General features: G+C 46.0%; 1 protein-coding gene across 1 annotated transcript in view; it reads left to right on the top strand.

Annotated features, from left to right (window-relative positions):
* Window positions 1-9,663: 9,663 nt before the first annotated feature.
* The window catches only part of TTC21B (tetratricopeptide repeat domain 21B), a 40,278-nt gene continuing 22,750 nt past the window's right edge, over window positions 9,664-27,191 (top strand). The window contains exons 1-12 of the mRNA XM_075284222.1: window positions 9,664-9,743; window positions 12,235-12,364; window positions 12,441-12,551; window positions 14,377-14,543; window positions 16,315-16,437; window positions 18,424-18,581; window positions 20,334-20,418; window positions 21,460-21,558; window positions 22,569-22,761; window positions 24,276-24,373; window positions 25,956-26,156; window positions 27,022-27,151. Coding sequence (XP_075140323.1) covers window positions 9,717-9,743; window positions 12,235-12,364; window positions 12,441-12,551; window positions 14,377-14,543; window positions 16,315-16,437; window positions 18,424-18,581; window positions 20,334-20,418; window positions 21,460-21,558; window positions 22,569-22,761; window positions 24,276-24,373; window positions 25,956-26,156; window positions 27,022-27,151 — 1,522 coding nt within the window. The 5' untranslated portion in view covers window positions 9,664-9,716. The remainder of the gene's footprint in view (window positions 9,744-12,234; window positions 12,365-12,440; window positions 12,552-14,376; window positions 14,544-16,314; window positions 16,438-18,423; window positions 18,582-20,333; window positions 20,419-21,459; window positions 21,559-22,568; window positions 22,762-24,275; window positions 24,374-25,955; window positions 26,157-27,021; window positions 27,152-27,191) is intronic.

The raw sequence follows: 27,191 nt of genomic DNA on the forward strand, positions 1-27,191 counted from the left end.
CTCTGACCTCTCAGACAGATTCTGGCTCTGATCTCTCATACTGATTCGGGCGCTGACCTCTCAGACTGGTTCTGGCTCTGACCTCTCATACTGATTCCGGCTCTGACTTCTCATACTGATTCTGGCACTGATCACTCATACTGATTCTGGCTCTGACCGCTCAGACTGATTCTGGCTCTGATCTCTCATACTGATTTTGACTCTGACCTCTTATAATGATTCTGGCTCTGATCTCTCAGACTGATTCTTGCTCTGACCACTCAGACTGATTCTGGCTCTGATCTCTCAAACTGATTTTGGCTCTGACCTCTCAGACTAATTTTGGCTCTGACCTCTCAGTCTGATTCCTGCTCTGACCTCTCAGACTGATTCTAGCTCTGACGTCTCATACTGCTTCTGGCTCTGACCTCTCAGACTGATTCTGGCTCTGACCTCTCAGTCTAATTCCGGCTCTGACCTCTCATACTGATTCTGGTTCTGACATCTCAGACTGCTTCTGGCTCTGACGTCTCATACTGGTTCTGGCTCTGATTTCTCATATTGAGTCTGGCTTTGACATCTCAGACTGATTCTGGCTCTGATCTCTCATACTGATTCTGGCTCTGATCTCTCATACTGATTTTGGCTCTGATCTCTCAGACTGATTCTGGCTCTGAACTCTCAGTCTGATTCGGGCTCTGACCTCTCATACTGATTCTGGCTTTGATCTCTCATACTGATTTTGGCTCTGATCTCTCAGACTGATTCTGGCTGTGAACTCTCAGTCTGATTCCTCCTCTGACCTCTCAGACTGATTCTTGCTCTGACCTCTAAGGCTGATTCTGGCTCTGATCTCTCATATTGATTCTGGCTCTGATCTCTCAGACTAATTCTGGCTCTGACCTCTCAGTCTGATTCCGGCTCTGACAACTCATAGTGATTCTGGCTCTGACCTCTCAGACTGATTCTGGCTCTGATCTTTCATACTGATTTTGGCTATGACCTCGTATACTGCTTCTGGCTTTGAATTCTCAGACTGCTTCTGGCTCTGACGTCTCATACTCTTTCTGGCTCTGACCTCTAAGTCTGATTCTGGCTCTGACCTCTCAGTCTGATTCCGACTCTGATCTCTCATACTGATTCTGACTCTGACCTCTCAGATTGATTCTGGCTCTGATCTCTCATACTGATTTTGGCTCTGACCTCTTATAATGATTCTGGCTCTGACCTCTCAAGACTGATTCTGGCTCTGTCCTCTCAGACTAATTCTGGCTCTGACGTCTCATTCTGCTTCTGGCTCTGACCTCTCAGACTGATTCTGGCTCTGACCTCTCAGTCTAATTCCGGCTCTGACCTCTCATACTAATTCTGGCTCGGACCTCTCAGTCTGATTCCGGTTCTGACCTCTCATACTGATTCTGGCTCTGATCTCTCATACTGATTCTGGCTCTGACCTCTCAGTCTGATTCCGGCTCTGACCTCTCATACTGATTCTGGCTCTGATCTCTCATACTGCTTCTGGCTCTGACCTCTCAGACTGATTCTGGCTCTGATCTCTCATACTGATTTTGGCTCTGACCTCTTAGACTAATTCTGGCTCTGACCTCTCAGTCTGATTCTGGCTCTGACCTCTCAGACTGATTCTGGCTCTGATGTCTCATTCTGCTTCTGGCTCTGACCTCTCAGACTGATTCTGGCTCTGACCTCTCAGTCTGATTCCGGCTCTGACCTCTCATACTGATTCTGGCTCTGATCTCTCATACTGCTTCTGGCTCTGACCTTTCAGACTGCTTCTGGCTCTGACGTCTCATACTGCTTCTGGCTCTGACTTCTCACAATGATTCTGGCCCTGACCTCTCAGTCTGATTCTGGCTCTGACCTCTCATACTGATTCCGGCTCTGACCTCTCATACTGATTCTGGCTCTGATTTCTCATACTGCTTCTGGCTTTGACCTCTCAGACTGCTTCTGGCTCTGACGTCTCATACTGCTTTTGGCTTTGACCTCTCAGACTGCTTCTGGCTCTGACGTCTCATACTGCTTCTGGCTCTGACCTCTCACAATGATTCTGGCCCTTACCTCTCAGTCTGATTCTGGCTCTGACCTCTCATACTGATTCCGGCTCTGACCTCTCATACTGATTCTGGCTCTGGTTTCTCATATTGATTCTGGATCTGACATCTAACACTGACTCTGGCTCTGATCTCTCATACTGATTCTGGCTCTGATCTCTCATACTGATTTTGGCTCGGATCTCTCATTCTGATTCTGGCTCTGACCTCTCAGACTGATTCTGGCTCTGATCTCTCATACTGATTCTGGCTCTGATCTATCATACTGATTTTGGCTCTGATCTCTCAGACTAATTCTGGCTCTGACCTCTTAGTCTGATTCCGGCTCTGACCTCTCATAGTGATTCTGACTCTGAACTCTCAGACTGATTCTGGCTCTGACCTCTTATACTGATTCTGGCTCTGATCTCTGATACTGATTCTGGCTCTGATCTCTCATACTGATTTTGGCTATGACCTCTCATACTGCTTCTGGCTCTGACCTCTCACACTGATTCTGGCCCTTACCTCTCAGTCTGATTCCGGCTCTGACCTCTGATACTGATTCCGGCTCTGACCTCTCATACTGATTCTGGCTCTGATTTCTCGTATTAATTCTGGCTCTGACATCTCAGACTGATTCTGACTCTGATCTCTCATATTGATTCTGGCTCTGATCACTCATACTGATTTTGGCTCTGACCGCTCAGACTGATTCTGGCTCTGATCTCTCAGTCTGATTCCGGCTCTGACCTCTCAGACTGATTCTGGCTCTGACCTCTCAGACTGATTCTGGCTCTGACCTCTCAGACTGATTCTGGCTCTGATCTCTCATACTGATTCTGGCTCTGATCTCGTATACTGATTTTGGCTCTTACCTCTCAGACTGATTCTGGCTCTGACCTCTCATACTGATTCCGGCTCTGACCTCTCATTCTGATTCTGGCACTGATCACTCATACTGATTCTGGCTCTGATCTCTTATACTGCTTCTGGCTCTGACCTCTCAGACTGCTTCTGGCTCTGACGTCTCATACTGCTTTTGGCTTTGACCTCTCAGACTGCTTCTGGCTCTGACGTCTCATACTGCTTCTGGCTCTGACGTCTCATACTGCTTCTGGCTCTGACCTCACAAACTGATTCTGGCCCTGATCTCTGAGTCTGATTCTGGCACTCATCACTCATACTGATTTTAGCTCTGACCTCTCAGACTAATTCTGGCTCTGACCTCTCAGTCTGATTCCGGCTCTGACCTCTCAGACTGATTCTGGCTCTGACGTCTCATACTGCTTCTGGCTCTGACCTCTCAGACTGATTCTGGCCCTGACCTCTCAGTCTGATTCCGGCTCTGACCTCTCATACTGATTCTGGCTCTGATCTCTCATACTGCTTCTGGCTCTGACTTCTCAGACTGCTTCTGGCTCTGACGTCTCATACTGCTTTTGACTTTGACCTCTCAGACTGCTTCTGGCTCTGACGTCTCATACTGCTTCTGGCTCTGACGTCTCACACTGATTCTGGCCCTGACCTCTGAGTCTGATTCTGGCACTCATCACTTATACTGATTCTGGCTCTGACCTCTCAGACAGATTCTGGCTCTGATCTCTCATACTGATTCGGGCGCTGACCTCTCAGACTGGTTCTGGCTCTGACCTCTCATACTGATTCCGGCTCTGACTTCTCATACTGATTCTGGCACTGATCACTCATACTGATTCTGGCTCTGACCGCTCAGACTGATTCTGGCTCTGATCTCTCATACTGATTTTGACTCTGACCTCTTATAATGATTCTGGCTCTGATCTCTCAGACTGATTCTTGCTCTGACCTCTCAGACTGATTCTGGCTCTGATCTCTCATACTGATTTTGGCTCTGACCTCTCAGACTAATTCTGGCTCTGACCTCTCAGTCTGATTCCGGCTCTGACCTCTCAGACTGATTCTAGCTCTGACGTCTCATACTGCTTCTGGCTCTGACCTCTCAGACTGATTCTGGCTCTGACCTCTCAGTCTAATTCCGGCTCTGACCTCTCATACTGATTCTGGTTCTGACCTCTCAGACTGCTTCTGGCTCTGACGTCTCATACTGCTTCTCGCTCTGATTTCTCATATTGAGTCTGGCTCTGACCTCTCAGACTGATTCTGGCTCTGATCTCTCATACTGATTCTGGCTCTGATCTCTCATACTGATTCTGGCTCTGATCTCTCATACTGATTTTGGCTCTGATCTCTCAGACTGATTCTGGCTCTGAATTCTCAGTCTGATTCCGGCTCTGACCTGTCATACTGATTCTGGCTCTGATCTCTCATACTGATTTTGGCTCTGATCTCTCAGACTGATTCTGGCTCTGAACTCTCAGTCTGATTTTGGCTCTGAACTCTCAGTCTGATTTTGGCTCTGACCTCTAAGGCTGATTCTGGCTCTGATCTCTCATACTGATTCTGGCTCTGATCTCTCAGACTAATTCTGGCTCTGACCTCTCAGACTGATTCCGGCTCTGACAACTCATAGTGATTCTGGCTCTGACCTCTCAGACTGATTCTGGCTCTGACCTCTCATACTGATTCTGGCTCTGATCTCTCATACTGATTTTGGCTATGACCTCGTATACTGCTTCTGGCTTTGACTTCTCAGACTTCTTCTGGCTCTGACCTCTAAGTCTGATTCTGGCTCTGACCTCTCAGTCTGATTCCGACTCTGATCTCTCATACTCATTCTGACTCTGACCTCTCAGACTGATTCTGGCTCTGATCTCTCATACTGATTTTGGCTCTGACCTCTTAGGGCTCGTTCACATCTGCGGCCCGGTCTCCGTACTTAGGTTTCCGTTTCCTGCCTAAAACACAGGCAGGATACGGAAACCTTCAGGAGACTTTCTCACCCATTCATTTGAATGGGTGAGAAAGCTGTCTGGCCGTGCGTGGCGGTGAGTGTTTTGCGCTCTCTGCCGCGAAACCGGGTTTTATAATCCGGACACAGAGTCGGACATGCAGTACTCTGTGTCCGGATAAAAAAATCCGGTTTCGCGGCGGAGAGCGCAAAACGCTCACCGCCGCGCACGGCCGGACCCGGTCTATGGTTTCCGTCTTCTGGCATGCAGAAGACGGAAACCATAGAACGGAGACCCCAGACGCAGGTGTGAACCCAGCGTTATAATGATTCTGGCTCTGATCTCTCAGACTGATTCTGGCTCTGATCTCTCATACTGATTTTGGCTATGACCTCTTATACTGCTTCTGGCTCTGACGTCTCAGTCTGATTCCTGCCACGATGATCTCTCAGTCTGATTCCGACTCTGATCTCTCAGACTGATTCCGGCTCTGACCTCTCATACTGATTCTGGCTCTGAACTCTTATATTGATTCTGGCTCTGACCTATCAGACTGATTCTGGCTCTCACCTCTCATACTGATTTTGGCTATGACCTCTTATACTGCTTCTGGCTCTGACCTCTCAGACTGCTTCTGGCTTTGATGTCTCATACTGTTTCTGGCTCTGACCTCTCAGTCTGATTCCGATTCTGATCTCTCATACTGAGTCCGGCTCTGACCCCTCTAACCGATTCTGGCACTGATCTCTCAGACTGGTTATTGCTCTGACCTCTCATACTGATTCTGGCTCTGACCTCTCATAATGATTCTGGCACTGATCACTCATACTGATTCTGGCTCTGACCTCTCATACTGATTCCGGCTCTGACCTCTCATACTGATTCTGGCTCTGATCTCTCGTCTTCATTCTGTCTCTGATCTCTCACACCGATTCTGGCTCTGACCTCTCACACTGATTCTGGCTCTGACCTCTCATACTGATTCTTGCTCTGACCTCTCATACTGATTCTGGCTCTGATCTCTCAGACTGATTCTGGCTCTGACCTCTCATACTGATTCCGGCTCTGAACTCTCATACTGATTCTGGCTCTGAACTCTCAGACTGATTCTGGCTCTGATCTCTCATACTGATTTTGGCTCTGACCTCTCATACTGCTTCTGGCTCTGACCTATCAGACTGATTCTGGCTCTGACGTCTCATACTGCTTCTGGCTCTGACCTCTCAGAATGATTCTGGCTCTGACCTCTCAGAATGATTTTGTCTCTGACCTCTTAGACTGCTTCTGGCTCTGACGTCTCATACTGATTCTGGCTCTGACCTCTCATACTGATTCTGGCTCTGACCTCCTATGCTGATTCTGGCTCTGACCTCTCAGACTGATTCTGGCTCTGACCTCTTATACTGCTTCTGGCTCTGACCTCTCATACTAATTCTGGCTCTGTCATCTCATACTTCTTCTGGCTCTGACCTCTTAGAGTGCTTCTGGCTCTGACCTCTCAGACTGATTCTGGCTCTGACCTATCAGACTGATTCTGGCTCTGACCTCTCATACTGATTCTGGCTCTGTCATCTCATACTTCTTCTGGCTCTGACCTCTTAGAGTGCTTCTGGCTCTGACCTCTCAGACTGATTCTGGCTCTGACCTCTTATACTGCTTTTGGCTCTGACCTCCCAGACTGCTTCTGGCTCTGAAGAAATGAATGGATGCTTCTGCTTCCGCTTTGACGGCGGCCAGCCACTTAACCCCCCGCGTGCCAGCTACGTCCATTCATTTCTATGCGAGCGTGCTGTTCCGATCGGCTGATCCGAACAGTACTCGCTCATCTCTACTGATTACCCAAGAAGGGGTTAATCACAAGCTTGACATGACTGTGGTTAAGGCCCCACGTAGCACCTGTAGCATAAAAACATTGTTGGAAAAACAGCAACGCAACGGGGTTCTTCCTGTAGTGCTTTGTACAGGACTTTCTGCTTTAATTATACCAATAGGTAAGCCACCGCCGGTGTGTCCTGGGGTATAACTGGGATGCTCCGATTTCCAAAACCATCACAGTGCAGCGTCTCCTCTGCATGTATTTTACCGTAAAATGGGGATGGGATTTTTTTTTTTCTGCCACATTTCCTCCTCGATGTTTAAGTGATGTGGGCGCCAGCCTCAAGGAGTTATCCACTTTCTCAGAGTAGGCCATCAATATTAGACCTGCAGGGGAACCCCAACACGTGAAACCCCAGCATATCTCCGGTACAGAGACTGTAATGGTGCATTGCTGTGGTACCTACACTCACCACTACAGTTTGTACAGCACCGGACATCTGCAGGGGCCCCTGCACATCTAATACTGATGGCCTATCCTGAGGTACTATCCTTTCAGTAGGAGGAGGCCTCACATTCTGGTTCTCCATTGAATAAAAAAGAAGGTCACTGGACTAAATTTGTGGCTAGATTCACATTGGCTGCAGATATCAGCAGAGAGAAAAGTCCTGCACGGAGGATTGTTCTCTCTGCCCCTTTCAGTGTGGCAACGGTTGACCCCATTAAGTCAATGTAGTCCACTGGTGTCCATGAGTAACTGATGTTTTAGCCATCTGGCTTTTCATCATTCAGCTCACATGACAGATTTAAAGAGGACCTTTCACCTCCTGGGGCACATGCGGTGTAATACACCTCTAGAAAGTCAACAGTGCGCTGAATTCACGTTCTGTGCCCCGGTGAAGAGCTATCGGTGCCGGTACCGTAGCTCTTCACTGTCAGAAAGACGTTTCTGACAGTCAGTCAGGGACGCCCTTCCTCAAAGTAGCGTCTATAGTGCTGTACTGTGAGAGCAGTGAGGAACGCCCACATCCCCTCCTGATAGTACTCGTCCATCATCGCTGGGCGATAAGCAATGCCCCCCGCTCTCACAGTACAGCGCTATAGATGACTGACAGTAAGAAACGCCCTTCTGACAGTGAAGAGCTACGGTACCGGCAACAGAAAGGGAAAGCCGATAGTGCGCTGAATTCAGCACACTGTTGGCTTGCTAGCGGTGTATTAAACCGCATGTGCCCCAGGAGGTGAAAGGTCCTCTTTAAACAACATAGAACCTGGCGCACATGTGATCCTGTCTTTACTCTAGTAACACCATCACATGAGACGACAGTGGCTGGTTTATTCCATGAAAGCCGGTAATACTAGACCAGGACAGGTAAGTTAGGGGGGAGGGGGAATTGATAGACTATGTTGGTAACTAGTGGAGGTGTTTGTTTTTTTTTTTGTTTTTTTTTAATGGATAATGAGGATTGTGTGGATGGTTTTATTTCAATAAAATAAATATATTTTTAAAATGTATGTTTGTTTTATTAATATTACTGTAGGCGGAGCTTATGATAAGATATAGGTCCTATACTGAATAACCTATAGAGAATATACGCAGACCATGAACCTACCTATAGTAACTACAGAATACACCCAGACCATCCACCTACCTATAATAACTACAGAATATACCTAGACCATGGACCTACGTGCAGCAACTCCATTCTAGTCAGTTCTGTAGTGAGACAGCTAGAACGGAGTTACTGCAAGGAGGACTTACCTACAGCAACTACAGAATATACCCAGACCATGAACCTACCTGCAGTAACTCCATTCTAGTCAGTTCTGTAGTGAGACAGCTAGAATGGAGTTACTGCAAGGACCTACCTATAACTACAGAATATACCCAGACCATGTACCTACCTGCAGTAACTCCATTCTAGTCAGTTCTGTAGTGAGACAGCTAGAACGGAGTTACTGCAAGGAGGACTTACCTATAGCAACTACAGGACACACTCAGACCATGAACCTACCTGCAGTAACTCCATTCTAGTCAGCTCTGTAGTGAGACAGCTAGAATGGAGTCGCTGCAAGGACCTACCTATAACTACAGAATATACCCAGACCATGAACCTACCTGCAGCAACTCCATTCTAGTCAGTTCTGTAGTGAGACAGCTAGAACGGAGTTACTGCAAGGAGGACTTACCTACAGCAACTACAGAATATACCCAGACCATGAACCTACCTGCAGTAACTCCATTCTAGTCAGTTCTGTAGTGAGACAGCTAGAATGGAGTTACTGCAAGGACCTACCTATAGCAATTATAGAATATACTGAGACCATAAACCTACCTGCAGCAACTACAGAATATACCCAGACCATGATCCTACCTGCAGTAAGTATATACTGATAAATCAGGCGCACAGCGATACGTCAGAATTTACCTCTATATCAGGAATGTGTTTTTCCTATATTCTTATTGATAATCATGTATAATATATATACAGCACATATACAATGTCTGTCTTGGCCAGTTCTGGCTCCTTCCTATAGACACTCCACTCCAGCTGCTCCTGCAGTAAGGTGACTAGATTGGAGTTTCTGGCGGCAGCTCCTATTAGCAACTCCATTCTAGTCACCTCAGTACTGAACAGTCTACATTGGAGTTGCTCATGGCAGGTCCTCCCTCCAGCAACTCCATTCTAGCCCGTTCACTAGTGAGGTGACTAGATTGGAGTTGCTGGAGGGAGGACCTACCATTCTAGACGCAACCATAAATGCAGGTAAGCCATCACCACAGTCTCTTCTCCCGTCACACCGCACACGCAGACACTTTCTAACATGGCGGGACTGCTCAGCCTTCTCCCTAGTGTTCGGAAATGATTGCACGGACTATGAGAGAGAGCAGCGTGCTGATGACGTCATGACGTAAACGTGTCTCCTTCTCAGGGCTCCGAGCGGTTTCGGCTTAGACGTACGTACTTCCGATGGGCGGGGTTACAGGACTGGTCCATAGTGGTCGGCGGTGTCGGCTTCGGTGTGGACTGCCGGTCTCATGGCTGCAGATAGCTCCAGTGCCCAGGTGGGAGCGCCTGCTGCAGTGTGTTAGTGTAGAGCATGGCTGTAGGCAGATACATAGATGACTGATGTCACGTCCACAGGCGTATTTTATGTGTGCAGTATTGTGTGTGAACAATCCTCAGGGTGTTATGTTATCGGTAAAATGGATGAGCCCTAAACGCCTCGAAACGGCGGCGAAAACCCACAGTGAGGATTGGCCATGTTCACACTGAGAGTAAAAACCACATCCAGAAATGCTTTATAAAGAATAAAGTGTCTGCCGCTGCCCGTCCGCTGCACAGTCCTCAAAGCGATAATGTCAGGGATACAAAATGGACACAATGTAGTCACCGGGATCCATTGTCAGGCTTTTACAACTGACCAGAAGCGCTCAAAAGGCACAGATGTGAACACGTCCTAAAAGGCTGTGTATAGCAATGAGCTTCAATCATTAGTGTGTTATTGTCAGGGATCCAGCACCCTCACAGATCAGCTGTTTGGAGATACCAAGCACAGAGCTGTACACGTTGTAGAGGTTGTGCTACTTTGGTACAATGGTCCATCTACTAATAAATAAGGTTGTATAACTGAGGCGGTATGAGCCGTCACCAGGCGGTATATGTGACTATACAGATACTAAGTCCGTGGGGTGCAGCGTAACTTCTAGATGGAGGGGGCAGGATCTGAGGAATAGGAAGGATTGTTTAGGATGAGAAATGTTAGCTTAGTGTGCGGCGGTGAAGAACAATGATCAGGTCATGAGGTAAGCCTGACTATCCAGATGTGATTTTAGGGCAGTTTTCAAGCTGCTGTAGTTGGGGATTAATCGGATTGTCCGGGGTAAAGCGTTCCAGAGCATCGGTGCAAATCGAGAAAAGATTTTGAGGACAGGAGTGGGACGTTGGAGGTTTTGGGTATTGGACTGTCAGTAATCACATATTGCTAACTTATGTTAAAGGGGTTTTCCTGCCCCAAATGCATTTTTCATAGTGATGACCTATCCAGTGAACCCTGGATCACATACAGATAAGCTGTTGTGGCAGCATCCTCTGGGTGCCGGAAGCATGTTCAGCACTGCTCATGTAAAAGTTATATCGCTTGTAAAGGAGTAATACTGCTTGTCCGCTAGCAGCTTCCGGCACTAGAGGCGGAATAATGACAGGACCCCAGGATAGAAATAATCAGAAGTAAGAGCCAGGCAGCAGACTACTGACAGGACCCCAGGATAGAATAATCAGAGGTAAGAGCCAGGCAGCAGAATACTGACAGGACCCCAGGATAGAATAATCAGAGGTAAGAGCCAGGCAGCAGAATACTGACAGGACCCCAGGATAGAAATAATCAGAGGTAAGAGCCAGGCAGCAGACTACTGACAGGACCCCAGGATAGAATAATCAGAGGTAAGAGCCAGGCAGCAGAATACTGACAGGAGCCCAGGATAGAAATACTCAGCGGTAAGAGCCAGGCAGCAGAATACTCACAGGACCCCAGGATAGAAATAATCAGAGGTAAGAGCCAGGCAACAGACTACTGACAGGACCCCAGGATAGAATAATCAGAAGTAAGAGCCAGGCAGCAGACTACTGACAGGACCCCAGGATAGAATAATCAGAGGTAAGAGCCAGGCAGCAGAATACTGACAGGACCCCAGGATAGAATAATCAGAGGTAAGAGCCAGGCAGCAGAATACTGACAGGACCCCAGGATAGAAATAATCAGAGGTAAGAGCCAGGCAGCAGACTACTGACAGGACCCCAGGATAGAATAATCAGAGGTAAGAGCCAGGCAGCAGAATACTGACAGGACCCCAGGATAGAAATAATCAGAGGTAAGAGCCAGGCAGCAGAATACTGACAGGACCCCAGGATAGAAATACTCAGCGGTAAGAGCCAGGCAGCAGAATACTCACAGGACCCCAGGATAGAAATAATCAGAGGTAAGAGCCAGGCAACAGACTACTGACAGGACCCCAGGATAGAAATACTTAGCGGTAAGAGCCCAACAGCAGGAAAGGGAATGTCAATTTCCAATTTGGAACTGCTGAGTGAGTCCCATCAGCTTTGAGTTACGCCCCTGTGTTGACATCATTTAGGGACCTGAATATCTACATCAGCTGCAAGGCACGGTAGCCAGGATCTCTAGAGCACTAACAGGAATCAATCTTGTGGTTTCTGCCATGATGGTAATGAGAATGGATGGAAATATAATTTCTAGAAAGCTATTACTATTATTGCTTACTTGTATAGCGCCATCATGTTCTACACCACTTTACAGATATTGTCAACACTATCCCAAGTAGGGGTCACAGGATAGAAGGAAACCAGTGTATCTGGAGGAAATTCAAGCAAGCACAGGGAGAACATACAATCTCCTTGAAGATGTTGTCCTTGGCTGGAATCAAACCTAGGATTCCAGCAGTGCAAGACTATGGTGCTAACCACTGAGCCACCAACAGTGCTAACCACTGATCCACCATGTTACTCTTACTATTGTAATTGTTTCCTTTTTTTCAGGCATTAATCAATTACTATTGCCAAAAGAAATACTTCCATCATGCGCAGGCCGCAGCGAGCGAGGCGCTCAAGGAGTACCTTAATGATCCTGTATTCCTCTTTTTCCGAGCCTTTGGGATGTTAATGGAAGGTAGTAGTTTTGAGCTGAAATTCCCTCTCAGTGTGAGCCCAGCCCTGTCAGTAATATTTTATTCTATATATTGCAGATCAAGTGTCCGAGTCCATCCGAGAGCTGGAAATGATAAAAGACAAGGCGGATGTTTCTCTGTGTTCTTTAATGGCGTTGATCTATGCACATAAGAAGAGCTCACAACCAGGTAATGGCCGAGTTACTAGTCTTATTAGTGGTCGTACAGGGAAAATGTGAAGAATTTTGAGCTAAATATTAAAGGGAATGTCCCACCTCACCCAAGCATATTCATCCGCCATTGCCATGTTGCACTAATACACATCAGACCTCTCTTATGTAAGTCACTATTGCAAAAACAACTTGGTGCATGGGGCTCAGGCAGGAGATGGGAGGGGTCTGATGGGAAGAGCAGTGCTCTAGGGAGCTGAAGTCCCAACCCCAGTGTACCAACTGACTCATTTGCATACGTTTTCATAGTTTTTAATCTACGAGAGTAACCTATATAACAGAGGTATGGTATCAGTATCATGAGCTCCTAACCACTTCCGGACCACCCATAGAGTACATACATCCGGGCAGTCCAGTGGTGAGCCTAGCCTCTCTGCTGCCTGAGGCGGACGGTCAAAAGACACCCCATGCCCCCGGTATTGAGTCCAGGGGGGTATTGATCTTTTGATTGTCCGCCTCAGACAGCGGGGGGGTTGGGGTGTGTTAGCGGTAACATTACAATAAATACAATGCAGTAATACTCACTTCCCTTTGTACCGCCATGACCACTTCTTTCAGCTGTGACTTGATTCGCATAATAGAGGTTACAGGGGCCGCTGTGGGGCATAACAGAGGTTACAGGGGCCGCAGTGGACCCTTCAAGCTCTATTATGCCCCACAGTTGCCCACCCAACTATTATGCCCCACAGTTGCACACCCATGAACTATTATTATACTCGGGGGGGTCCCAGACCATGTGACGTCTGATACATTACCATAAAGGCCCGAAGCCTGCTAGGATTAACATCGGATCCCGGAGAGGTGAGTAACACTGTTTATTATGTTCTCTCACCTCCCCTCGTGCTCCGATTATTATACTCGGGGGTATGGGGACACAATGTGAAATGTTTGTGGGGACACAATGTAAAAAAAATAAACAAAATAAATAGTAAAAAAAAATTAAAAATAATTTTAAAAAATTAATAGTAAACCAATAAAACACCCACATCACAGGCTCTAGCCCCACCCCCGATGACACAATACAATCTAAAAATTACCGTAACTTTTTTTTGGTGGCACTTTGTGCTATTAAGTATAAGATAGTGAAACGTGAAAAACAAACATGATTTTTTTTTTAATATGTTCCCGAATATAAAAAAAAAGTTAAAAAACATGCCAAAATAAAAATATAAAAATTAAGCTCAGTGTGTCTCCGAAAAAGACACAGAAATTAGTTGAACAACCCAAATAATAAAAATGTTATAACCCGCAAAACGGAACATGCAAAAAAAAAAAGGAAATGTGTCCGGTCCTGAACTAGAGAAATTGTCCCGGTACTGAAGTGGTTAAACACGGTGGTGGCAATTGTAAATGTTTGGAGGCGGGGGTAGATGCCCCCTTAAAGGGATTGTCCAAGTTATGAAGGAAATTGCACAAATGCAGGGAAAGTTAAAATAAGCACACTTCCAATAACGTGGGTTGCAAAATACCCCAGGTCTCATGATTGGTGGGGGTGGATAGGGGGTAACTTGTGGCTAGTGTATCCTTTTAGCAACTTTTGGGAGATGTTTTGTTCATGTTTATTGGTCACATGGTCTGGGACCAATGAACAAGCGGCTGAGCTGCAATACTGTACGGTCTTCCGATGACATCTCTCGAACGCTGCGGTCTCTTCAAACAGCCAATTGGACCTCTCTGAGCTTTACTTATTGACCGAAGAATATGTCATTAACTGAAAATTCTGGAAAATCGTTTTACTTATATTTTGGTTTACAAAGACCAAAAATCCCTTTATATTTTTACAGACAGAGAAGCCATTCAGGAGCTGGAAATACGGATGAAAGAGCAGCGAAAGACGGCAGGACCTAGAGCCCTATATTATGCTGGGTTGTTCCTGTGGCACGTGGAGCGTCATGAAAAAGCACGAGAGTACGTGGACCGGATGATTAAAATATCAAATGGAGACAGAGATGTAAGTACGGTATATCCCGAGGCCTCATGTATGCACAACTTGAACACACTAGGCCCCAGACTGGTAAAGGACTGGTAAAGTGGTTCCCTGCCTTTTATAAAGAGGGGTATTAGAGTGATGGCATGCCGCCATGATAGCACATTATAATCATATTGTGTGCAGAAACCAACCCAGGACCCGTCCCCTGACCATCCCGATCGAGCCCCTGACCAATGCATCTGCATTAGGAAAATGAGGCCCAATAGTCAAGGCTCGGGGCCCATCGGGGAATTCCTGCAGATCCGGCTACTCTAACACCCAGCTATCGGCAACTGGCTAGCCATGTCCCCTGCAGTGGCCCCCCCTCTGCATTGCTATATCAGGTCTGTATGTAACATGTCTGATCTGGCTCACAAAGCAGACCCTGACTTGAATCCATATGTCATAATATGGCAAATACGCAGAAGTTGTTCCCATGAACTGACATAATAGTATGTCAAAAAATGGCAACAACTCAGGAGCTGAGTGCCATGGTATCGAAGGTGCAATGAAGGACCTCACATCACCCCCCTTATTATATCTATTAACTTTTGCCTGACTCAAAGGCTTTCATTTCACAGTCATATGAACCACGCCACCTAGTGTTCAAGTCCCAGTATGAGAAAAAAAAAAAGACTGAAATTTTAAAAAATGAAATTTTCCCAATTTTTTTAAATAGAAAGTTAATTAAAAAAAATAGTCATGTATTTTGTTATTAATGTAGTCATACATATACTATAACAATACAAAGTTATTTATCCCACAGGGCGAGCACTGCAGAAAATAATAATAAAAAACAAAATCACAGATCGAAAAGTCACATGCAATATGACAAAATATTACATTATATTCTATAATATTATAAACATATACATTTTTGGATATTTTGAGGGTGTGCCTTGGCGACCACTGTATAGTGGACCTCAACTATCCATAAATGACTAGTGCAGGTTAATATATGAAACGTTGTAATATATCTTATTAAAGATATATATTTTCTTCTCCACTTTTCAGGCAGTTACTTGTTACATAGAAGTCTATGAAGAGGGGAGGGGGATAGAAAAGACACTCAGAATATGTTGCTGATAAAGCAATTATCTGATTTCTAATATTGAAATCTATAGGGCAGTGCTGCCATATCTACACTGGCTACAACAATTTGTATAGCAAGTGAGCAGCACGGCTTATGTTATGTAACAATACTGTGAGCCATGCTGTCTCTGTACCGGTCATCTGCGGGGGTATCAGACCACCGCAGATCTTACATTGATGGCCTATTCTAAGGATAGGCCATCAGTGTTACAAACCGGATATCCCCTTTTATCTCTCCTACTCTTTGCTCTTTTAACACTGCTAGGTTGTAGATAAGAGGCTGCTAGTACACAGCTAAAGTTAAGAATCCTACTTCACCCGTCCCTTCTCTATACAGCTCTATGTGTGAGCCTAAAAACAAGAAAAATCTCATGTAAACAATTAAGATGTGCCAATAAAACTCCTGTAAAATGTAGTCATTGCAGGAAAGAAAATCTTGGAATCGTCTCAAGGACTGAATTATTACATTCACTTGTATCTGATGTTAATCTTGCGTTTCACACCTTAAGTTGTTTTCCTAGCACTTCCTCTCCCAGGTGAGAGATTTCAGAGTCTTTGGATCCGACTGCCGATATTCTATTAGTCTTGAGTAAATCCTCGCCGTATAGACGCCTCTTATTGTCTGATGAGGAGAAATGATATTACCCGTCTGTTCTTGCAGGGATTGGTTCTGAAGGGGTGGCTGGACCTGACCTGTGGGAGAGAAGCTTATGCTAAAAAGGCTCTGAAGTACCTGGAGGAAGGCCTGCACCAGGACATGGATGTGTTTGCTATGATGGGAAAGGTAGGTAGAGCTTCTTACACTTCTAGTAAATCCATGTCTACTTGATGCACTTTTACTTTTCTGGGGCTATTATAATCAGAGCGGTGGGGTCTAAGTCTCGGCACCCCTACTGATCAGCTGTTTGAAGGGGCTGCGGTGCACGGGAATGCTGAAGCATCTTCATCACCAGGCAAGGCAGCGTCCAACACTACAAATAGCTCTGTCGCGCTGTGGTACAAACCGCTAAAGAGGGCACTTCATATCCTCAACCTCCTTAAAGATGTCTTTTCACCACCTCCACGAATTCAAGTTATCATCTGTGAATAGTTGCCGCTTCATGGATTCCAGCACAGTTGGGATTTTTTCTCTCACTCCCACTTTTCCTGGGCAACAAGTGCAGGTAGTTTTGGTGCCTGATGTGCTATTTAGGTTATGAACTATCAGGTGGACGGTGTCAGGCAGAGGGCATGATAGGGGGCTCCAGTCAGAGGCAGCTCAGAACCACACCCCTTTGTCTGCTCCTGTCTGACACCGCCCACCTGACAGTACAGAGACTTAATAGCATATCAGGCATCAAGGGTAACAGCCTGGTTGCTCAGGTATGGTGAGGGCTAGAGAAAAAATTCCAACTGCGTCAGAATCAGTGGAGCGGGGGCTATTAAATAATGTAAAGAGCTGGACTTTTTGGCGGTGGTAAAAAGTCCTTAAGTGTTAAACTCCTTACTCACCTGCTCCCATTGCAGAGTTAGTGGTGCTTGTATCCATGTACAGTCATGTGTGCAGGTGTCGGGCAGTTCAGCTGTACTGTTTTTTATAGCCAAGATGGTGTTTTCCACTGCCCAGCCCCCACTCCCCCCTACTGTACACTGGTATCAGTAGCCGAGCCAATTCTATGGAAACTGTACTGTTGTGTAAATGGAATGTTTCCCCTAAGCCCCCAGCCCCCCCCCCCCCCCAAACACCCACTCCCCTGTAATTTTGAAAACCAGATTGTGCGAATTCATTCATTCATTCTTGCAGATGTTTTAGTGCAGTAAACAGTGCTGAGACCGTTGCGGTCAGTATATAGGTCTGCACCTGTTCATAACTGTAAACCACGGCTGCAACCCCTGAGCCTCGGCCTCTGCTGCAGGCTCCACAGCAAAAATAATGAATCAGACTTTTCCAACATGTATTTTCGATGGCTTAATAGGAAAAGCCACAGAAAGGAGATGTTATGTTACTGGAAATGTCTGTCCTTCAGCCACAATCACTTTGGCACTGGCTAGACTAAAGAGTTTACCTGTATAGGGATAGATTTACAGTTATGGATTGGTGTTGCTAGAGCTAAGATCGCAGCAGTATAGTCAGGAACGGACCCAAAGGTTGTCACCTTATGAGTTGACAGGATACAACAGGCCAGAGGAAAAGATTGGTGCGTAGTCAGGGACCGAGCCAAGGGTCAGAATAGAAGAGCGGATACCTGACGAACAATTGAAAGGGGCGAGGCAAATGCATTGTCCAGGAACAAAGCTGAGATGAGAATCGAGTTGATATACATTGGAAGAATTGTTAGGAAAAAGATGTACCTTTAACTAGCCTGCCAGGCTGGAGGGGCGCTAATCCGCAGCCGAGACAAGAGGACGTCACCGAGGCAGGGTGCAGGAGCCATTGCTGTTCGTTCACAGGCTTGGCCTGGCAAGGGGAGCAACAAAGATGTTATTTATGCATTGGAAAGCAGGGGATATTCTCCCTGCCTCTGTCCGTACACAGTCATGTTGAAATCCAACAGCCCAATACTGCTGTGGAAAGAAAGTTGGGATCCCCGCATGCCCTCATACACATTAGATGGTTGGCCCCGTCTGCTGACGTCTATGCATACGGGCAGCTTTTGTGCGCACCTTCCTATAGTCAGGCTGTAAGTTGTATAAGATGATCATTAGACATTGTGCTCTGATTTCCATTCGACTCACAGTCCGTGCCACGTTATAAAGCATGTATGTGCACATGTCCCTGCTTTTCTTCTAGGCTCACTATTATGAGTTACGTCAGAATTACTCGGCAGCCTTGGAAGCTGTGAACAAGATCATGGCCGACCATCCGGCCTTCACCCCGGCCCTTATTAAGAAAATGAAGCTGCAACTGGCTCTGCAGGATTGGGAGCAGACCGTGGAGACGGCCCTGAGGTTCAGTATGCCGCGTTCACACCACCACCCATGTGTCAAGGGCTTTGTTTCCAGAGATATTGAGAAATGTGTGGGCTGCTGAAATCTGAGAGAGAACCAATTATGGAACTAAATGGCGGTTTCTGAGACATTGCCGACAATCCTCTGTGGTTGAGATAGTTTTAGGAAGCTTTGTAGATTGTACGTATATGTGTGAGGTGTAGATGGATATCTTGTGATAGTCTTATGTCACCCTTTCCTTAAAGGGGTATTCTTATAATCACAAGTTATCTCATCTCCACTGGATCAGTGATAACTCCTAGTACCCCCATCGATCATGAGAACAGGTGGAACAATTGGAGCAGCACCTCGGAGGCCTCATGGGCTGGGCTGCTTTTGTGTCCGTTTGTATGTTTATGTGTCTACATATGGTGGCTTCATGTCTGCAGCTTGTCCCGTCTTATATGTATTTAGCAGACCACATGAATACATCAAGTCCAAGCGTTTAGAATGGGGCTATTATACACGGTGTCACGCTGCTACATGGCCTAATTATAGCTAATAGGGTCGCAGTGTGACCCATAAAGGCTGCGACCTGATAGGTGGCAGAAACCCACATTTGCTAGATTTCAGGGCATTTGCAATCGATAACCTGCGGTGCGTCTGCCTATAAGATATTTGGTACAAAGCTAAAAGTTGCTTTTGTAACCCTTGATTTAACCCTATTTTATAGGGCAGTCATTGTCCGCAGTTGTTCAGAGCTGCTTGGCGTTACTTGTTCACTAGGTGGCACCGTTCTCTTGTTGCTTGTCAGGTCATACATTTTATCCTCAATTCCCCCTTTATTCCTTATATATAAACAGGTCTGAAGTTTCTGCCTATACTATATGTGTAATACTGCAGCACACAAAGATAACACTGTGCGGCTACTTAGTTGAGCATTTTTAGTGTGAACATCAGTGCAGTGTGTGATCTCCATATTGACAGCTCTACAGAAGCGCTATATAACACCGCCATCAGAACAGCCCTATACGGTATAATGGGCTTTACCTCCTATCCTATCCTCCCACGTGAGACTAGGCGACAGCTCCTGCACTTTGACAGATGTATCGGGGTGAGTCAGTAAAGCGTCTCCGGCAGAAATCAGTTTTAACCCTTTGCCTAAAATGGACAGTTTTGTCATACGATCTGCCGCCCGGGGGTGGCTCAGATATTGAAGCCCCTCTGTGATGTGTCGCACGCCCACATGTTAAGCATTTACAGTAAGTCAAGTAGAGGATCGCTATTCCTGCCTCAAATTCACATTGTGCATCTTCATTGTCATGTAAAGTTTCCTTGTCAGTTCCCATTATACAGAGAATGGAGGAGAATATTTCTCTGATCTTAACCCTCGCCCACCAGGTCATCTGTTTCCGTGCAGGATACCTCTCTCTCCCCCCCCCCCCCTCCAAGGGTCTTTAGTCCTCCATTGTGTTTTTCTATAATTCCTGGAATCCCCTTATTCCTTCTCCTTATTAAGAACACTTGCATGCTAGGAGTTGGAAGGCGACGTCGGACGCTAATAGTCCATGTCTAGTCCTGCAGCCGGCTGAGAAGCGGAGTGAATTACATCCGGTCTGACCAATGCTCTGTGAGCTAAACAGCCTGGACTTATGCAGATTTCTCCATGATTTTAGCTCACGGAGCATTGTTCCTGATGGTAGGCCATCAATATCAAATCCAGGTGACCTGGAACGTCTGAATGCTGTAAAGTCTTTCTATTTTCTCCTATAGGTTACTACAGAAGGACAGTCATAACTTGGAGGCCCTCCGAATGTTGGGTGTCTATTACTTGTGCAGAGAAGGGAACGTTCATGAGGTAAGAGACGTCGCTGCCTCGGATCGCCCATGCCACTGCAGGCCCTACTGAATATATAGCAGTATAAGTTACACAGATTGTATCTAGCTGTAGAACTGTATGAAATTCTATAACACAAATCATAGAGTGCGCCATGTACGGCCACAGCTGATTTGGGGCTGGGTAACTTTCTCCAGGTATTGGTCAGATTTACCAGTTGGAACCCCGCTCATATGGACATACTGAGGGCAGCTCAGGAGGTCACATCCAACAGAATCATTGATAGACTGCTGGATACTTTTACATTTGAATATGTAACCCCTCGTTCACATCTGCGTTGGTATTCCGTTTGGGGAAGTCCGCATGGAGACCCCCTGAACGGAATACCAAACGCATTTGCAAGCGCTGTGCAGTGAAAGCACATGGATCCCCCTAGACTATAATGGGGTCCTTGTGCTTGCCGTGAGATCTCCGCAGGGAACATGTACTTCACAATCTACTTTCCTGTCTGCCTGATTTGTGCGGGCAGCACGCAGCAAGCACACGGACCCCATTATAGACTATGGGGTCTATGTGCTTTCACTGCACACCGCTCCATTCGGGGGGTTTCCATGCAGATTCCCCGAACGGATTACCAAATGCAGATGTGAACAAGGGGTAAAATACATGGTCTGTTTTACTGATACTGAGCTCCAAATCCCCTGCAAATAAATGTGAAACATGATCTGCTGGTTTCCAACAGCTGCCACTAGAGGGAGCCACAACATTATTATACATTGAGTTCCTTCTCCTGACATCTGCAGGTACACAGCATGTTAAACCCTGCCCTACCCCTGTCCATCAGTGAGTGGCAAGAACCTCTGGTAGACCTGGCATATACATGTATCACATGAATGATGGCCCGTATGGTAGAAATGTGTGTGTGTGTGTGTGTGTGTATATACTTACTATAATATATATATATATATATATATATATACACACACACACACCGCTTCACTGCTGTTTTTTTGTGGGTGAAGATGAGGGTATGTAACATGTAATATGCTATTGTAACTTCAGGCCACAAGTAAATTGGGAGATTTAATCAAGGCTCTGGATCGCTATGAACCCCACAATGCTCACCTGTACCACAGCATGTCTCTGGCCTTTAGTAGAATGGTAAGTGATAACAGCGGTAAGTGTCCCTCTAATTGTCATTGTGTCATTAACACCCTCATGAGAAATGACAGCGTCCAGGAGAGTAAACATATTTGTTTTAGTCATATACATCATATACTAGTGCTATATATAGGTTCACACTAGTGTTGTGGTCTCAGTAGTTCAGGTCTGCCAGGGCACCCAAATAGCGGAGAGCCAGACCTGGGGTATCATTACGGGGGTTTTCCATCTCAGCAGCTTATCCACTGCTGCTAGGACCCGATCACGAGAACGAGGATGTTTTACTCACCACAGAATGGTTAAATTAATTAAATTGTTGTCAGACAATCGTGGACCACTCATTTCATTAGAACCCCATGAGATAGCTGAAATGAATAGGGGTACACCTGTCACAATGGGGAGCAAAAGTGCCATTCTTATGATCATAAGGGTCCCCGTGGTAGGACCTCCACCAATGTGCAGCTCATCCCTCAACCTGTGGATAGGGGATAAACTGCTAAGATGGAAAAATTCCTTTAATGGGAGCTTGTTACCCATTTATGTTCCTTAATTCAAGGGCAGCCAATAGTAGTGACTGAGGGTCCTGTGGTGGGTGTTGCTTATGACATGTGTGAGGCCGCTGGGGAAGTGGCAGGTTATTTTTTGCAGTGAGGAAGAAGTCTTGAGTATTCATGAGATGGCCGCGCCCTCTGGCTGCCGATTGACAGATTTTTCGCTATCAGTGTACATAGGGAGAAAGCTGTCAATCAGCAGCTGGAGGGCAGGGGTACATGGCAGCTCATAAACACATTGGACTACAACAGGGCCATCAGTGCTTCATTGCCATTGCTGTGAGAGCTGGGAGTCAGGGCCAGATTTATCTTATATTGATATCATATCCAACGGATATCCAGTATACTGTCAATCTTGAGAGTACAGAACTTGTTTGGCGAATAAAGCATCTTGTAATGGTTGCTGAGAAATAGTTCCTAGATGTAGAAATATCACGGCTTGTCTTCTTTCTGCCCTAGTGTGAACGGAACCACCTGATCCTTCAACAAACCCAGACCTTGGTGGAACGTGCAGTCAGTTTGGCTCCTCATGATGCCACCATTGCCACAGAGCTCGGCTATCAACTTCTTCTGCAGGGCCGGGTGAAGGAAGCATTAAAGTGGTACAAAGCAGCGATGACTCTTGATGAGTCGAGTGTCTCCGCATTGACTGGTGAGGAGTCTTAGTGGCGCCATTTTGGTTTTGGGGTAAAGGGGTTGGTTGGCTTTACATAGATTAAGGCTTTTAAAGTGAGACAGCCATGTGACGGTTGCAATGTTGTCCTCCTTTCACAGCACCATGGGTATAGACGTGGTCACTAGGAGGCTGGCACTAGGAATAACCAAAAGTGTCTGCTCCTCCTCTGGGCTATCCCCTCTCCACAGACTCTGTGCAAGCCAATTTTTAGCCCAGTGTCAGTATGAGGCAGACACAACCTGAAAGGAGGTATAGCTAGTGCAAGGCCAACAAATCCATCAGATGTATGTCATTTTGGAGTGTAAATGATTCCTGAAAGATTTCGGTGCAGGCGCTTGACCCCTCATTATAATTGAGACCCATATAGGGATCACAATGTACATTTTTCCCTATCAGTATGTCTTTGGAGTATGAGAGAAAATCCACGCAAAGACGGGGAGAACATACAAACACCTTGCAGATGTTGTCCTTGGCAGGATTTGAACCCAGGACTCCAGCACTGCAAGGCTGCTGTTGCCCCTTTAAACGCCACTCTTGATAACTATCTAACTCTCCTCTGTGTAACTATTAGACATTAGTATTAATACATGAGCTTTGGTGCTGTTCAGATCAGAGGGTTGTGCACACGTATATTTGGCTGAGAGGGTTAAACCTATACCCTAATGTTATATTTTGCTTCAAAATGTTTTTTCTTCCTGGAAACCCATTTTTGATTGTCAGTCGGAGCAGAAATGTTGATACGTCCACTTTAGCGTAACGCAAGCCGAATAAGGGAAGACTTGAGAGGCCGCGGGGTGAGGCGGGCGCCGCGCCGCCAGCTTGCACATATACATATTGTCATTTTCCAGAAACCTTCTGAAAACAGGGTCTCCAGAACGTCAACACAATGGACGCTTTATGTGGCTCTGTACAGGAGAGATTTTCCAGCTCTTGCAGCTTCGGAGTCTTGAAAGAGCTGCAGTGAGGTTTTGGAAAGACGTGATGGAAAGGAAGAAATCCTGCCAATAAATGTCTTGTAGGTTTTATAAAGGAATGCTAGTAAGAGAGGCCATGACGGGGTTACAGGGGCTACTGGTTTAGCCTCCATCCTGGTCACAGATCCGCAGGAACAAGCTCTAATCTGCCATCCTATTTTTGAAGCCATTTTTGGGTCTTCAGAGCCAGTTGCTTCTTTTCCACAAGGATATGGCCTCCAGTGTCAATGGTTTCGCCATACAATGGTCATTCCGGACACAATTAATATAGTAAATTGAGGGGCCACAAGTGGGGTGTTTGGGTTTTCATTGGGGTCCTTCTCCATAGAAGAGTGCAGCTGACTATGACTTCTCTACAGTATAAACCTCTTGTAAGCCACATCTATGAGGCGATTGTCTTTCCATAGCACAGAAGCATCGATTTTCAATATGGAAATGGCTGTCAGTACTTTTTCAGGGTTCTTGGATAGAGATGGAGCTGTCTTGTAATGTCCTGTACTGTGCATTATCTTGTAGGTATTATTCGATGCCAGATACTGGAGGGACAGCTACAAGATGCCGATCAGCAGCTGGAATTTCTCATGGAGATTCAGCAGTCTATTGGAAAATCCGGGGTGAGTCTGCAGAAGATGTGTGGAATCGATGGGCTGAAATATTTATCATATCATAAAGAAATGTACATGTGTTCCTTCCTGGTGTGATGTAGGAGCTCAGTAACCCCTCCGTACCCTTTAATTCGGGTGACAGACGGTCCTCCCGACGTTCCCCACATGCAGATGTGTTCTCAATACGGGAGAGGTGTATGTCACTGACAGACAGTCCTCGTGGTGGCATGACAATAAAGGGATTGGGCATATTGAAATACAACATACCCATACCTTCGTTTTTTCTTCTGCCATGGGGAAGGTCAGGACGCACACAGATTAGATGGTTGACTGGTCCAGACTACATATCTCTAACATGTTTGGCCAGAGATGTCTACCCTTCGTTGTACCCCTGCCCCCTCCACCAGATATTGTTCCACTGAAGCAATGAGACAGAACATCTGCAGCCGCATCTCCCTCCTCCTGATCTAGGATGTATTGTAGGACTCTAGAGGAAGAGGTGTATGAATATTTACAGATGATGCAGGATTGGAAAGAGAAACTACTAAAATATAAGGATTATGGTAAGAGCCAGCTATATAATATACTGCATTGCAAAGTTTTACAAAGGGGCGTAGCTGTAGAGGGAGGAGAAGTAACCTGATGCTGGAATGGGCCCAAAAGACTCATGTGGTCCATGGTAGGTGGCAGCCCTATTAAAGACTTTGCACTGGGTTGGCCCAAGAGTTTCCTATAGTTTACTATTTGGTGAATGCAAGTGCTATGTAGAGAGCTTAAAGGGCTAAGTAATGGCATATATGGAATATATTCTTATTTTATGGTTGGTGAGGGTCCTACCTCTGGGGAATTCTAAGAGTGAGAGGGCTATAGGGTTAATTCATACTCCTCCAGTCTTTCTCTATTGCTCCATTGAAGTGAATGGAACATTTGCAGTTTCCCTGCACAGCAGCGGCCCTGGAGTCATAAAGTGATGTCTTGTCCTCCTAATATGCCATATCCTTGTCATGCAGATTGGTTGGCTTATTGTACACCAGAATTTGTAACAACGTCGTGCATGTCACCCTAGGTCTCTTTCTTATGAAGCCAAACCTCTTTTTTGAGCGGCGCAGAAAGTGTCTAAAATATACAATAAATGTGGTGCAGGTCTTGTGTAGGGGTTTTTCGGTGCAGTTTAATCAATTTTCGATTACATGTGCCTATAAATGTCTATGAGAGAGGCAGGAGAGGGCTGAGTAAGGCGCAGACACAGAGGACTAGAGCCTGTCGCTAAATTGGAAGTTTCTATTACAGCCCAAGTACTTCCTACATGTGAATATAGGTCCTACATGATACTAGGGTTGTTTCTGTGTATGTCTCCACTCACCAGCTCAGGGAGAATTATAAATCCAGTCAGCAGAGGGGAAAACTGTTCAGTTGTGCAAAATGTAAGTACTGTAATGGCTCTTCATGTACTCTACTCACACTTGGACGCTTCCCAAAACAGATACGCTTTAAGTAACTGAAATCAGAAAAAGTATTTCAACCTGATTCAATCTGATCACAGACTCCAATGTGATCCTGTAACCTGCACACTATTTCTTCTTCTTTTCAGGAGTTGTGCTACTTACGGGCTGTTTTGGCTATGAAGAAGCAGAAGAAACCAGAAGAGGTTATCCACTTGTTAAATGATGTCCTGGACAATCACTTCTCGTCCTTACAAGGATTACCTCTTGGGATCCAGTACTTTGAGATGTTAAACCCAGATTTCTTGCTTGAGATAATAAGGGAGTATTTGAACTTTTGCCCGAACCAGGTAAAGTGTGTCCGACATTGCAAAATACCTGTCAGGGAAAATGCACTTAGAGGGGATGTACAGCAATTACTATCTGCAACCTATCATTAGGATAGGCCCTAAATATCTGTTCGTTTGGGGCCGGCCTATAACCCCTCCCCCGCACTGATCAGTGGTTTGGAGCCGCTTCCAGTTCCCGTAGTATACACTGCATAGAATCAGAAGCACATGGCTCAGTGCGCCTTATAGTGGCCAGACACCGTAACTGCAGCTGCCATTGTAATCTATGGGGCTGAGCTGCCGTACCAGCACTAGGTCACTATACAAGGACCTATATCTGCTGGGTGGGTGTCCCCTGTTCTAGTGATATAGTAGTCACACATACACACTGCTGTTGAATTTGGCTATTTTTGTCAGCCCCAATTAATCTTACATAGGTGTCCATTGCTTCATTGACCCATGCACCCACAATATTGCAATACTATAGCTGTCCATAGATGGACCTGGCGCCGTTTTCCTTTTTTCCTGATCCTAGATACCCCTTTAGGGACAGGGAACACGTGACATACTCTCAGCGGGTTAGCTGCTGCAAAATCTTCAGCGACCATCCAATAAATTGGATATCACATGCTGCAAATTGTCTTGAACACGCAGCCAGTCAATTATTCGGCCAACTGGAAAACGCATCTAAAAGCCAAAGCAATATCCCACAGATTTCTGCTGTATTTCCCATGAGCGAGTCCGCTGTGGGATGTTTGCTGTGGTTATTCCGCAGTGAAACCAACCCCCTAAAACTCTTGACTACATTATCTATATTTTTTAAAAAATTCTGCAGCCATTCTACATATCTAGAAAGTTCTGCACAGACAACATTTTATCTCTGCAGCCCCCCGCCGCTGGGCAGCCTGTGTCCCCCCTGTTGAAGCACTGCACCTCCGTCCTAGAAACCGTAGTGAAGACGGCTCCGGGACTTCAACAAGCCGTGTTCCTGATCGCAAAGGTGAAATATTTAGCAGGTACGTCCAAAATATTAGCGCAAAACCTTTTTATTATATG

Source organism: Leptodactylus fuscus, chromosome 8 (genome assembly GCF_031893055.1).
Source record: "Leptodactylus fuscus isolate aLepFus1 chromosome 8, aLepFus1.hap2, whole genome shotgun sequence".
Taxonomy (NCBI): Eukaryota; Metazoa; Chordata; class Amphibia; order Anura; family Leptodactylidae; genus Leptodactylus; species Leptodactylus fuscus.